Source organism: Balearica regulorum, chromosome 9 (assembly GCF_011004875.1).
Source record: "Balearica regulorum gibbericeps isolate bBalReg1 chromosome 9, bBalReg1.pri, whole genome shotgun sequence".
Classification (NCBI taxonomy): Eukaryota; Metazoa; Chordata; class Aves; order Gruiformes; family Gruidae; genus Balearica; species Balearica regulorum.
The window spans coordinates 3,433,445-3,446,888 of NC_046192.1; the positions used below are offsets into that span (position 1 = coordinate 3,433,445).

Here is a 13,444-nt window from a genome sequence, read left to right on the forward strand (position 1 = left end):
CAGTTTACAGCCCAGTTTCCGTGCAAGCACAGGTGAGAGATGTTTAGGTGGTGCAGGCACACTGGTTCAGGAGTCCTCACAGCGTGACCCCTCGCTGCTCCTGCCCACCCCGCGGCGGCAGCGCAGATAATGCGGAGCACTCTTTGCCCGTTCACACTGGTGCCCCCCACCTCCCCTCTCTTCCCGGTTCCACACTGGCCAAACCGTAACCACCGTAATACTCTTGATGGCATTGGCTTTGTGCAGCGTCCCCTTCCCCAGCTCATTAACGACACAGTGCATCCTATTACAAGCAAAACTTTAGATACTTTTATTTAGAATTTTAACAACATTAACCTTTTAATTACAAATTTAAATATTTTAACAGTAGTCATAACACAATACAATATTTTTTAAACTTTTACATTTTTTTTTAATTAAAAACAATAGGTCTGTCTCCACCTCCCAGAAAACAAACACAATACAGAGAGGAGGCTGCTGTGCCTGTAGAGGTACAACAGTGGATGGAGGGAGTGCTGCGTATGGACAGTGAACCATTTTACATTAACCTGGATGATTTGGGAAAACAAACTGAACAGTTTCAGGTACAAATGGTTCAAATAACCGCATAGCAATATTGTTTAGCCTTGAAACAGCACAGTCCTCTAGATGTTCTTTAGAGGGCCTCCCATTTTAATACTGACATGGTGTGATTCTGCTTAGCTTGAAAAGTACCAAGATTTGCAACACAAGGTCCTATGGCTAGCAGGAATAGGGCCTTTCCTTTTGTTTCCAGGCAACATTATGGACACGGTTTAGTTTTGAAATCTATCATAGCTATGCCTGACATAGCCACAGCTCCTAATATTGTGTATATCCTTTTTTGCTTTTTTTCATATCAGTCACATGTAAAACCCTGCCTTGCATAGGGCTCAGTTCCTGTTTGACTGCTCTCAGATCTTCTTCCTTGAAGCCTAGGACCTAAACGTACAGCACTACACACTGCAGATTAGCAGGCAGGAAGAGGGAGGTCTCTGCAGGTAGAAGCATCATGTTGATATGCACAGGTAGAGTAAGAACAGGACAGGGATGAAAAGGACGGGAAATTAGAGAGAAACACACATACACACACTTCCCTCTCATGCTTGATCAAACCAGTTACAACCTGAATTCCAAACCGTCAGCTAAACGAGTGGTTAGGATTCTTAAGTTCACCTCAGCATCTGCAGTAAATGGCACCTAATTCACCTTCGTTCAAAGGAATTCATTAAGTTTGCACAGTAAGCCTTGTATAGCCGTGTGCGGATTCCTTTTAAAACAAACTCTTGTACTCTGACAAATAGACTCTTCTTAGTTCAGAAGTCAGATTTACAGGTCACAAGGTTCTTGGACTCTCTTCCTGAAACCTCTAAAAATCAGGATCATAATAAAATATTTTCCAGTCCCTAAGCATTTCCAATATAAGATTTGAAAATATCTACGGAGCTTCTAAAAGTGTTGTCTGCTACGTCTTTAGAATTCAATAATGCAGACCATTCAGCTTGGATTCTCTCTATTGTTATTTTTTAAAATGGCTTTAATTGTTACCTTCTTTTAGTTACTGTTCATTTCTTTTCATACTCTTCACACAAAAGGAAGGTACATCTTTACAGAGCTAGGTAGAAAAATAGCTAAAAGAAGAGCTGTATAGATGCAAAGTAAAAGGAATGTAAGAAAATGATTAAAAAGGCAACTAAAACACACAAAATTCACATTATGTGGAGACCACAATATATTTGTACAAGTACACGTTCTTATACATATAGAGTTGGTGGTCAGTGAGAGGCTTAGACCTTGGAGGCCAAATTTCACTCCGTTAAACTAGCATAAATCTGGAGCAATTTCGGTGACAGTTAATCTTGCTGACTTAGCGTAATTCCTCCATATTTACATCGGTAACTACAAATTCATCCCTTGGTGATTTATTTGGAAATTGTAAGCAATGACATGGACATTGCTGTAAATTAGATTATTTTGGAGTTCTTCGCTTGGCATTAAGAAATAAGTCAGAAAGAGAAATAAATTTCTACAAGCAAAAACATGAGAAAATAGTCTCAACAGTCCAACAGATGCTGTAGCTCTGCCCCTTACATTTGATAGTAGGATCACTGTTCTGCTCCTTACAAGTATATTACATCTCATTCTACAGTCTCTACAGTCACGCTGTAGTTTGTGACTGGAGACAAAGTCTCAAAATCCACTTCTAGTGTTCAAAGTTTGTCACTTTAACCTTCAAGTCTCCTCTCAGTTTTCATCAAAACGGTCTCAAATCTTCATCCTGTGTCACTGGATCTTCTCTACAAATTTCCTCCCTTCTCTTTACTTACTGTTTAAAGACACGGAAGCTGCTGTGTACAATGACCATTTTTCAAGTTTTCTTCTATTACTGAATGATTTTTATGGACTCTATACTCAGGTATATTAGAGTTTTCATTTCCTTATTGGTTTCCAGTTTATAAATCTGAAACAGATAGACTCCTTAATGAAAAGGAAACCAGGAAGAAAGAGTTCCCTCCATTTACCCTTTAACCCAAAAAAGATGAGGACATTTATTCTTACCTCTCATCTCGTCTTCCTCGGAACCGTGCATCCTCAGGATCCCGTGGATATCTATCATCTGAAGGTCTCCGTCCTTCCCAAGCACCAGGAGGCCCACGGTTTGAACCCCCTCCTTCAAATTCCCTGTGATCAGGAGGAAAGGGAGGCCCAGGTCCACCTCGTCTCCATTTTTCGTCTTGCAATGGTGGGCCTCCTCTCCCCTCAAATTCCCGTAATCGATGGCCAAATCTCTTATCTGGATGGAAGTCGTCACGGAAGTCATCTGGTCGATCAAAGTCATCATGGAAATCTGGGTGAGGTCCTCGTCTATCTGGCATGCCCCTGCTGTCTCTACCATCACCCCACTCCTGGCCACCTCGAAACAACCCTCTCTCAGGCCCATGATCAGGACCACCACTGTTCTGGTCGTGCCTTCTATCTGAGAGAGGGCCCATGTGATGGTTTGGTGGACCACGGGAGTCACCTTGAGGGAAAAAATCATAGCAGATTTCTGTAACGTTCTCTAAAAACGCTCTAGGATGCTCTAGTTCGTACAGTTCTACAAAGCATACACCACACATTGCACATTCAATAGTTTTTTGGGGAAAACTTCTCTATATTCCAGCCCAAGTCTACGGAAGCTTTCCTCTCAGCCAAGGCCCTGTGCTCTGCTGTAGCCTTTTCTGTCTAGAGGCACTACACTGGAACAGCCTCTTTTAGGAGAATTACAGAAGAACAGACAACATATTTAATTACCTTTATTAAGACCAGGTCCTTGGTTGTGAGGGCCAAGACGACCTTGTCCTCCCTGCTGCCCCAGTCCTGGTATCAGTGGTGGAGGACCTGGGTTCTGTCCATCCTATGAGCATATAATAAAAGAAGCCACGTGAATTGCCATGTGTGAGTATTTTTGCTTTTAAGCACTTTGTAAGGGGGGAAAACGATTTTCTTTACACAAAGACTGCACCTTCACATGGCTTACAATACAAACAGCTGATTTTTCCAATGGTTTTAGCCTAATTTTTCAGATGTTCACATCAGTAATGATTTTCAGTCACTGAGAAACACATGATCTTATAGGAAACTTAGCATTTCAAGGACTACTATTTTATCCGTAACAACCAAAGATGATAAAGCTCATATTCTAGCTGCCTGTTAGAGAAGATGAGGAAACTGTTTCTATTTGTTTGAAAAATATCAGGTACTGATTTATATGCAGTTAGAGAGCTGCATAGAACAAAGGCTTCCTTTGGAAATGAACAAAAACTTGAAACAATGAAAAAATAAAAATACCAAGAATGTCGAGATAGGGGGGACAACAACAGAGCCGTAAGAGAACCTCTCCTATAAACCTTTGTAAACCGTTAATGTGGAAAACCACACATTTCTTTTTTAACATGCTGGCAAAGTTTGGTTTTCTTAATTCTAATTCTAAGATCAAAAGAAAGTACTAATACTTGGCTAAGCACCATGAGACAAGTTGTTCATGGGTTAAGCAGCAATGACAGGGCGAAAGGCAGAAGCTGCAGTCACCTGCTTTTCTCAAGCAGAAACAGTAGAGTGAGCAGAGGTTTGTGTAAGTTTTACAATCCCAAAGGAAAAAAATAAAGTATATATGAAGTCTTTTGTTATTTTCTCTCTTTTTTGTGAACGTTAAAGGACAAAATACTGTTCTTTAAATGCAGCTACTGTCACAGACCCATCAAAGATTTCTACAGGTACGATGGTTCCACTGGACCCACTATATGATAACATTGGTTGGGAAACAATGTGCTTGAACTGTCCGGTTCTGCCTTTAAACAGCAAAGGCCAGACAAAACATCATTGTCTGCGGTTTGGACTTGACCAGAACTGAAAGGAGGCACGTACATAATTTACAATGTAGCAAGGAGACCCAACAATAAGATTGCTATACAAACCAAACAAAAATAAAACCCCCCCCCCCCCCCAAACCCATACCAGAAAACCCTAAACACATACATGTCTAATATGTAAGATTTAGACTCGGCATTCATATTGCCTTGTAAAAATCCCTCCAGACTGCTGGTAGTTTGTAAATAGTTAAAAACCTATACTCAATCACTGTCATTGTACTCATAATTACACTGCTTAATCTATGAATCAAAATTAAATAATTTTCATGCTCTACATTTATTTTTGAGAAACACTACCTTTTTTTTTTTTTCTGGTTGCAGAGAAGCAGTAAGTTCATTTGTATATTTTTCCCATCATATCTTGAAATACTGGTTTGAAATTAAACATTTCTATTCAACTGCAATATAGGTGATAAACACAAAAAAGCACAGACATACATACTACAAACATCATATTTGCATCGAGTAATTTTGTAAGGACTTTGGAAAAAAAGCCCAAAATAAAAGTCCAATGCCTATTTAAAAAAAAAAAACCCAACCAAAAAATACTTTCCTAGTGACTAAATGTTGACTTGAGTCCAGAACAAGTAAATTCCCCAACTAGGAAAGATCCAGCTATCACAGTGCTTCTGCCATTCTTGTCCAAAACCTTGCTGGGGTTCCATGATTTCTGATATATTTACCATACGCTTACTTACAATAAACTTTATTGAACTTCATAAATTTACGCCACTAGTGTTTAACCAAAGCAGCAGTTTTTAAGCACTCACTAAATGAGTTTCCTTAGCATTTAGCAAAAACCTCTATTCCAAACAAATCATGCTCTGACAAGATAAGACCACAGAGCTGTAACACTGCATTTTCACATGCCTTTCATTTCAAAGTATGTTCTGGACCCCAAACTGGGCTCCAAACTGAAAACCAAATACACACAGCTGAGGAGATACTGCACTAAAAGCTGTAAATGGCCTTGTGTACCCCGCTGCTTGAGGCGGGTACGTCTGGAGCACCTCACACCACCTCCGCCATCGGCTCAGGGATTCCCCGGCACGGGCTGCGGTTCCGTACAAGTCAGATAAGCTGGCGCGGCAGAACGCAACCGCTCCACGGTACCGGTGTATCTGCCCTATATATGCAAATAGCACAGCCATTTTATGATAGCCATCCGTATTAATTAAAACTATGCATGGAAGGGGGAAGGAATTCTTTGTATTCATCCAGAAGAAAAATTTGCATTTCTTCTAAAATACTGCACAAGCTCTTAAAGTTTGTCTTTATGTGGACAAGAGACTTGGCCTGAAGTATTCATAGCTCACTCAATCAGTAAATGAAAGGAAATTCAGCACTTCTATCTCAAAGGAATGCAAGAAGATCAAATACAAATTAGCAATAGCAAAAGAGCTCCAAAGCACTACTGCTAACTTGGGAATATTCTGTTTATCCATCTGCATTTTAATATCAACACGCCTATCTCCAGAATAAGATTTTGACAATCATATTTCAGGCAAGTTCCTTCTCGTAAAGAGTTCACTATTCCGTTTCACGTTTGCAGCAGGTAGCAGAGCTCACGTTCCGGAAGAGCCTGACATCTCGCCCACACTCTCTGCAGTGAGCCTCTGCTTGCCAATATATAGCGGATGCAGGTAACAGTGGTATCTTATATGGGGATTAACCGTTACAAATACGTACACAGGTTCAGTATTAATGTCACAAGCCCTTGATAAAGCAGATATATATTCATACCCTCCTGCTACTGAAAAGGAAGGCAAGTGATTTGTACAAGTTCACATAAGATAAATATAAAATTCAGAACAAAAACCAAGCTAAAGACTATTGTTTAAAAAAAAAAAAAAACACCCACAGATAGGGCCTTTTTAAATAGGAACTACTACATTCATATTACAAAGAAGCAAACTGGAGTAAAAACTGACATTACGAATTTTAAAATCTGTTCATTTTTAAAAGATGTTACCATACTAAAGCTGCACAAGGAAGGAAAAATGGTCAAAAATACCTTGCTTTGTCTTTAATATCTGTAAAAGACTTCGAGATAGCACTGTTCATTGAAAATATCCAGCCACCTGTCAAAAGCAACTTACTGAATTCTGACCAGAGTGTTAGCAGCAGGATCAGACAAGGACAGCCCTACACATATATGTAACCATACAGACGCTTTTATACACACACAAGCTTGGTAATTATTCTCAAAGCAGAAAAGTTAGTCTCCCTGGGACAGCAATGAAAAACACTATGCTAGTTTGATAGTGCTGGAAACAACTCTTGTTCACTTAACTTTGATGCTTTTGAAATCTCAGCAATAGTGTCACATTAACAGACTTCTGGAAGGAATTATTGCTGATTTGTAAAAAAACCTGTTCAGATAAAAACCACAATTTGAAGGCTACTCTGCTGCAATCTCAAATGGAATCAGAGCTAAAGCTCATTTCAATATGTCATCACTCATTGTGATTGGTACTGGACTACACACTAAGGACTATATGAATACGTGTCTAAAGCTTTAACTAGAATACTGAGTACAAGTCTAAGAGATTTAATTCTGTTTAAAAAAAACCCACATATTTTTTAAAAATTAAGTAGAATTTTTTTCAAACATCCCCTTCAAAATTCACCTTAAAACTGAAGGCAATCAAGAGAAATTTTAAGTACAGAATCAGTGCCATACAAACAGGAACTTGTACAAGCTAATAAATACAGAAAGCTCTGCATTATCTGTTGTAGATCAGAAGATGGAATAAGCCCATTATGATAGACACTGAAGCGGGCAGAGCAGGTTGTACTCGGTGCTGAACCAGACTTAATCAAAGTCTGATTTGATTCCTGCTGAATTAATTGGTTCACTCCAGTATTCCAGGTCAGCTAAGCGCAAGTATATTGCTGAGCTGGTGAACCCTCCTGGAGCTGAACGCCAAGGCAGCACGGCACAGGGACATCTAATCGGCAGCGTAGCGCTCAGCACACATCCAGGCCATGCTCAGCAGTTCCAGCTCAGTGCTTACCCTGCCAGACCTGGGCCAGTCCTACCCAAACCTGGCTGATATCTGTGCACCCTCTCGTGCTTCTTGGCAAATGGTGCACTAACGAGTTAACAGCGTGCAACATCAATCTCAACTCGTGCTCCAGAAAGTACAAAAGTGGCTAAATGATTTCTATACAAAGGTAGGAAGCAGGATAACTGTGTTCCTGTGCGCTTAGTTTGAACTGGTAAGTTCAACCAGACCTAAGCTGATTCCAGGTGTGTCAGCAGCATCCATGGTAAATTCATCCCATAGTTTGGATAAACTACTCTGGGACAACTGAGAGTTGGCAATAACTTGCTTTAATTCATACATATGAGTTTTCTTATGTTCATTTTGCTTAAATTCAACTTTTCTTAGTGCTTACCTACTACATAACTCTTTTCATTATAATTTAAGTTTTCCTGAGGCCTCAGTCTTTCAAGTGTATCAAACCTTCAGCCTCTCAGCTCTTGCTCTGCGTTTCTACAGCGTGACATTATCATTCCCACGTTCTTAACACTTGTCTTGTTATACAGACCAACACATACCTGATTAAATGGGGGACGAGGCCCATCACCCAACAGAGGCGTTTTCTGCTGCTGGAAAGGCAGAGGGCCCTGGGAAGGGTGCGGCCCCCTTGAAGGGTTCGGTTGTCCCTGAGGTCCTTGCATGTTTCCTTGAGGCCCTACTAAAGAGCCTTGTGGAGGTCCCTGCTGGCCTTGTGGACCTGGTGGCCCACGCATTTCTTGTGGCGGTCCTAACATTGTACCTTGAGGCGGGGGTCCCTGGAGGCCCCTCATCTCCTGGGGACCGTGTCCTAGTAAACCACTTTGCATATGAGGACCTCTCATTTCTTGCGGATGACCCATCATCATCCCTTGCGGAGCAGGTCCCTGGTTATCTCTGGGTCCTGGTGGACCCTGCATCCCTCTTGGATTAAGTCCCATCAAAGGCCCTTGAGATATAGGGCCCTGCATCCCTTGAGATCCTGGAGCTCCTTGCATGCCATGAGGAAGAGGTCCTTGCATTCCTCGGGGACCAGGTGGCCCTTGCATTCCTTGACCACCAGGGGGACCTTGAGGACCCAGGTGACCTTGTGGGCCAGGTGGCCCCTGTGGTCCTAAATGAGTCTGAGACCCAGGTAGACCCTGTGGTCCTAAGTGGCCTTGTGGGCCAGCATTACCCTGTGGACCTGGAGGCCCCATTGGCCCATGAGGACCAGGATGTCTCTGCATTCCTTGATGTCCATGTAAATCCTGAGGCCGTGGCATTCCTTGTGGAGGTCCTTGAGGGCCTGGAGGTCCTTGTGGTCCCATGAACCCTTGTGGACCTGCACCTCCTTGGTGTAACGGAGGACCTTGAGGTCCCATTTGTCCTTGGGGTCCTGGAGGTCTGAACTGTCCTTGTGGACCAGGAGGTCCCATCTGAGGCATATTCATTGGCATCTGCTGAGGTGGAAGGGGCTGCTGAAATCCTTGAGGCATCTGTGACATTGGGCCTTGCCCTGGAAAAGGCTGGGGTCCATGAAGAGAGCCTCCTGGAGGTGGCGGCTGCACTTGCTCAGCTTGCTTTTGCGCAAGTCTCTCAATCTTCAATTGCTGTCCAAAAAGAGACCCAGAAAGTCAACTAAGCACAGAAGTATGTGTAACAACTAAAACCCAAAAGCAATCATGTCATTTCTCGTGAGTTTAAAAAGAGTTAGTGCTTTTCTCTTCATTAACAGAAATACAACTAAAGAGATCCATAGATCAGTATTAGTTAACTGAAATGTGGGGGCCTCACTGAAGGTTTCAGAGCATCATGCATGAAGTCAAATATCTTGTTCAATTAAGATTTTTTCTGAAAAAAGGTGAAAACTGTACCGCAAAAAACAAGCTACACGTTTTAGCGTTGAGGTCCATATATATCACACAGAGGACTAAACCAAATTGCTAATAACTGTCTTTATGTACATACCTCCAGGAGTTGGGGGTTTGTGTACTGAAGTGCTGCCATTTCCTGTTCAATCTCCGCCTGTGTCTTCTTTTTCTCCTCCAGCTTAATATCTTCCTTTCTATCATTCAGTGGCTCAGGTGGGGGAGGCAAAGGAACTTTATTCTGCATCCATGCCTATAAAGAACAGTAAACACCAGATGAATTCTGTGGAACAACACGTACGCAATATATTGCTGCACTGGGAAAGAATACGCTGGAACGCTGTGTAGTATGGATATTCAGAAGCTAAAACCAATGCTGAATAAGACTTTGTATCTTGTAACATCCTGTTTTCCAGGTACAGATACAAGGGATTTAACCAAACATTTTATGCTTAAATAGTAATTAAACTAACTACTGTGCTAAATTATTTTGCACTGGGTGTTGATATAAAAGAGCTGATACTGGAAATCTAAAACATTTCAACAGCCATATACTTTTGGAAACTGGGAAAATAACAAGTTGTTCTCCTGTTCACTGTGTATTGGGTACTAACCTGCTGAAACTGGGCTGGTATTGGTTTTGCATAGGGCACTTTCTTCTGTGGCACCTTCTTTTGGTCCTTTTGCATTACTTCCTCCATTCCCCAATCCAGTCCCGGGATTGTCATTTCAATATCGTTGGACTCATCTTTCCCTTTAGCACAAGGGAGACACACAGTTAGAGCGAGGCAGGTTTACAGAAAGATCCTGTTACTCTCTTTACAGCTTATTTAGCAAAAGAGACCAAGAGGTTTTCAACTCTTCCTTCTTTACATGGGAAGCATACACAAGACAGAACTTAAGAAAAAAGCATCTGGGCTACCCAAATATATGAAAGGAATGAAAGAAAAGTCACACAGTATCTGGATGGCTCAGGAAAATACCTCCCCATAGCTCCTACTTACCCATCTGCTCTTGTTCCATGGCTATTTTCAATTGTTCAGGTATTCCCATCCCAGGAATAACTGCTAGGCTGTTGGGTTCCAAATCATCTAGAGAAAAACAATAAATATTTATACTTGGAACATTTTTATTTACATAATTTTCTCCCTTTGGATTCTCACACGCTTTTACCATTGGTATCATTACATATTTCACAGCTGGTGGGTCACTTTTTAATTCCATACAGGAATTACAGGATACTGAAAGAACTGCAAATTCAGATTCATAAATATACCCCAAAAGGTGTGAAACTATGTCCTTTCAGGAAAGTTACATTTTGGGTAGGAGCTCAGAAAAGGAAATAACCCATACCCATTCCTATTTTTGTTGTAACAATTCTATATATTTTAAAACTTAAATTGGATTAAAGTGCTGCATTTTAATTAACATTTCCAAACACAAAAGAGCAAATAATAAAAAATCTAAAGAAACAGATGCAGCCTCAGAGATGAAAAGGTTGCTGAGGCACACCATAGAGCTGGGCAACCTTGAGCAGCCTAAAATTACCAAGATAAATCCTTAAAAGGGGGTAAAGTTTTAAGATTTTAGTCAAGTCCAATAATTTGAAAGATTTTCCTGCTGTAGTTCAGGACCGTGGGAAGCCTTGAAGTCATGTCAAGTTTTCAGGAAGAAAAGTCAACTGGAGATATTGCCAGAGGGAGGACCAAACCTCCTTCCTGTCAGTGACAGAGCAGGTCTTACCTCCCGGAGCTGTGGAAACAAAAGAAAACTCATTGTTGGAATGGTGATTGCTGATAACATGGAGAATAAAATCATCCTCGTAAAAAAAAAAAAATCTTTGTCTAGGTAGTCACCAATGCTATAATACTGTTTCATCGTTTTACCCAGAAGCTGCAACCCTAGTGTCAGCTAACGACCTAAGCTTGTTCCTGACCTCAACCCTCTTTCTTTCATATTGAGGGAAATTGCCTTACCATATTCCACACCATCCTCTGACATCCCAGGCAGCAAATTCAAGTTGTAACGATCTCGCATTTTATCCCCGGGCCGATTTCTAGTCCAAAACTTGCTGTCAAAAGGAAGTTATATGATCTCAGTAAAGGGTCAAGAGTATTACCTACTTGTAATCTAATTAGTTCTTTAATCTTTAGTGTGTTATCTTGATTATATAAGGATTCAACTCTTGCTAAATCAAGTTCAGCACTAGATCTGAACATTAGGTGTGAGGTTCAAACCAAAATAAAACCCCCAACAATTATCGTATTGAATTATATAGTTACAATTCAGAAGATACTTAAAAGTATAAGGGGTATAAGTACAAGGCATCAACATCGGATCCCAAACAGATATATTTCTAGGGCATTCCAAAAACTTCTCACTCAATTCAAATATATTTATATACAACTAAACTTGCTAATTCATAAATCCACATACACAGATTTAATCCATTTATAAAATGCTGCAACTTTACAGCACGTTCAACCTAAAAGCAGAAACTATATGCCTCCAAACATGTTTGCAATGTGAAAAGACAGACATGACCAGCAGATGATCTGTGGGAAAAATGCTGTGAAGAATATTTCTTCAGCAAGAAACTACAACAATTCTTTTTTTAAAAATTTCTTCAGGAGACTTCAAAGCTTACACAAACCCAAAATCCTAGTATTTTTTAAAGGCCTCCTTAGATGAAGGACAAGACAGTAGACTCTACCTTTTAATGTACAATGTCAATGCCTTCCCCTTTAGGTAAGTTTGTCTCTCTGCTTTGCCCATTGATTGTGTATCAGAATCATCCCAATCTCTTTTTTGTTCACTGATGCCATGCACCTTTCTAGTTTCTAAACGTACATACAGTCCCTTAGATTTTAATTTTTTTTTAAATACTTGAAAATACCTGGTGTGATCATTTGAGCCCGAACAGAGAATGTGTCCAAGGGGATGCCACGCCAGACTCCAGATCATTCCCTCATGGGCCATTTCCATTCCACCAACCTCTTTCTCAACTCTGATGCATAAAAAAAATAAGAATAAAAAAAAAAAATCAGTCATCACACAGGTGAATATCTGCTACAGATACAATACAAAACTTTTGCTATTCAGTCGTTCTTCTGTCCCATATTTTGCCAAACTTAAGCCTCTGTTATTTTTCTGTTGAGTCAATTGATAGTTCCCAGTTGTTCTTAATAGGGAATTCAGTAAGGCAGGGATTTTTAATTGTACATTTAGAAACAAAATAATTACAACATCTCAGAACAAGCTCTAAGAAACTACAGTTTCAATCATTCATCACCCTCTCAACAAAAGACTATTTTCTGTGCAAGCAATTGTATCCTTTAAAATATACCTGCACGGGAAAGAACCTTCATAAATTAAGTATATTCGCAAACTTCCTCAGGTATAGAGAAAACCTATTACCATAGGTGTGCCCATTAAATACAGACTCAAAGGTGAAAAGTATATGTTTAGTATAATAGCTTGCACATCTGACCAACATCTTTCCAACGTGTTGATGAAAATGCCACATACCCAACATGCCAGAACAATAAAGAGCCATCAGATCCTCCGCTGGCGAACAGCCCTTCATGAACAGGATGCCAGGCCACAGCTGAAATACAAAGTAAGCCACAATCAGAAAGTTTAATGCTAGGATTTCTAATGAACTTAAATTTAAGCCAAACTTATTAATAAAAATCCACATAATGTAACAAATTCTGACCTGTGGCCTCCTTCTTGTGACCCCTGAAGACCTGAAGTTCTTCCTTCAGATTACGAATGTCAAAGAGCTTACAGAGATGGTCACGAGAAGCTGTTAGCAGCCAGTTGCCATTCAGATTCAGTTTCACCTCCATCACTGTGTTTTTATGAGCATGTCTGCAAGCAGAGAAAGAGACTGTTTTTCCCAATACTGATTTCTCAGATACAAATGAAAACGTGCTAATTTACCAGTCCCAAATATTCAGTTCAGTAACAAAGTAGTTCAGACTTTCTGTGCAAAGGCCCTATGCCTTAATCCTGTTCTTCTGTATTTCAGAGCAACTGGTAGTGCTCATTGAGAAAGTATTCAGTTACTGGGCACGTTTCTACTGCAGCATAAGACATTTTTCATCAGCCAGATGAAACATCTCATTTGTGTTTCCAT

The 13,444-nt window shown here is 40.5% G+C and overlaps 1 protein-coding gene across 5 annotated transcripts in view; it reads right to left on the minus strand.

Moving 5' to 3' along the window:
* WDR33 (WD repeat domain 33) overlaps positions 1–13,444 on the minus strand; it is a 72,139-nt gene that overhangs the window by 5,788 nt on the left and 52,907 nt on the right. For 2 of the 5 annotated variants that reach the window (XM_075760831.1, XM_075760832.1), the window contains 11 exons: positions 13,022–13,176; positions 12,832–12,910; positions 12,200–12,310; positions 11,280–11,374; positions 10,308–10,394; positions 9,918–10,057; positions 9,404–9,556; positions 7,996–9,045; positions 3,313–3,415; positions 2,578–3,040; positions 290–2,479 (listed from right to left, as the gene is read on the minus strand). In XM_075760831.1, the coding sequence (XP_075616946.1) occupies positions 2,449–2,479; positions 2,578–3,040; positions 3,313–3,415; positions 7,996–9,045; positions 9,404–9,556; positions 9,918–10,057; positions 10,308–10,394; positions 11,280–11,374; positions 12,200–12,310; positions 12,832–12,910; positions 13,022–13,176 (2,467 nt within the window). In that variant the 3' untranslated portion in view covers positions 290–2,448. Of the gene's footprint in view, positions 1–289; positions 2,480–2,577; positions 3,041–3,312; positions 3,416–7,995; positions 9,046–9,403; positions 9,557–9,917; positions 10,058–10,307; positions 10,395–10,503; positions 11,056–11,279; positions 11,375–12,199; positions 12,311–12,831; positions 12,911–13,021; positions 13,177–13,444 lie in introns of those variants that run through there. The other 3 variants (XM_075760829.1, XM_075760830.1, XM_075760833.1) reach the window with 2 other exon arrangements.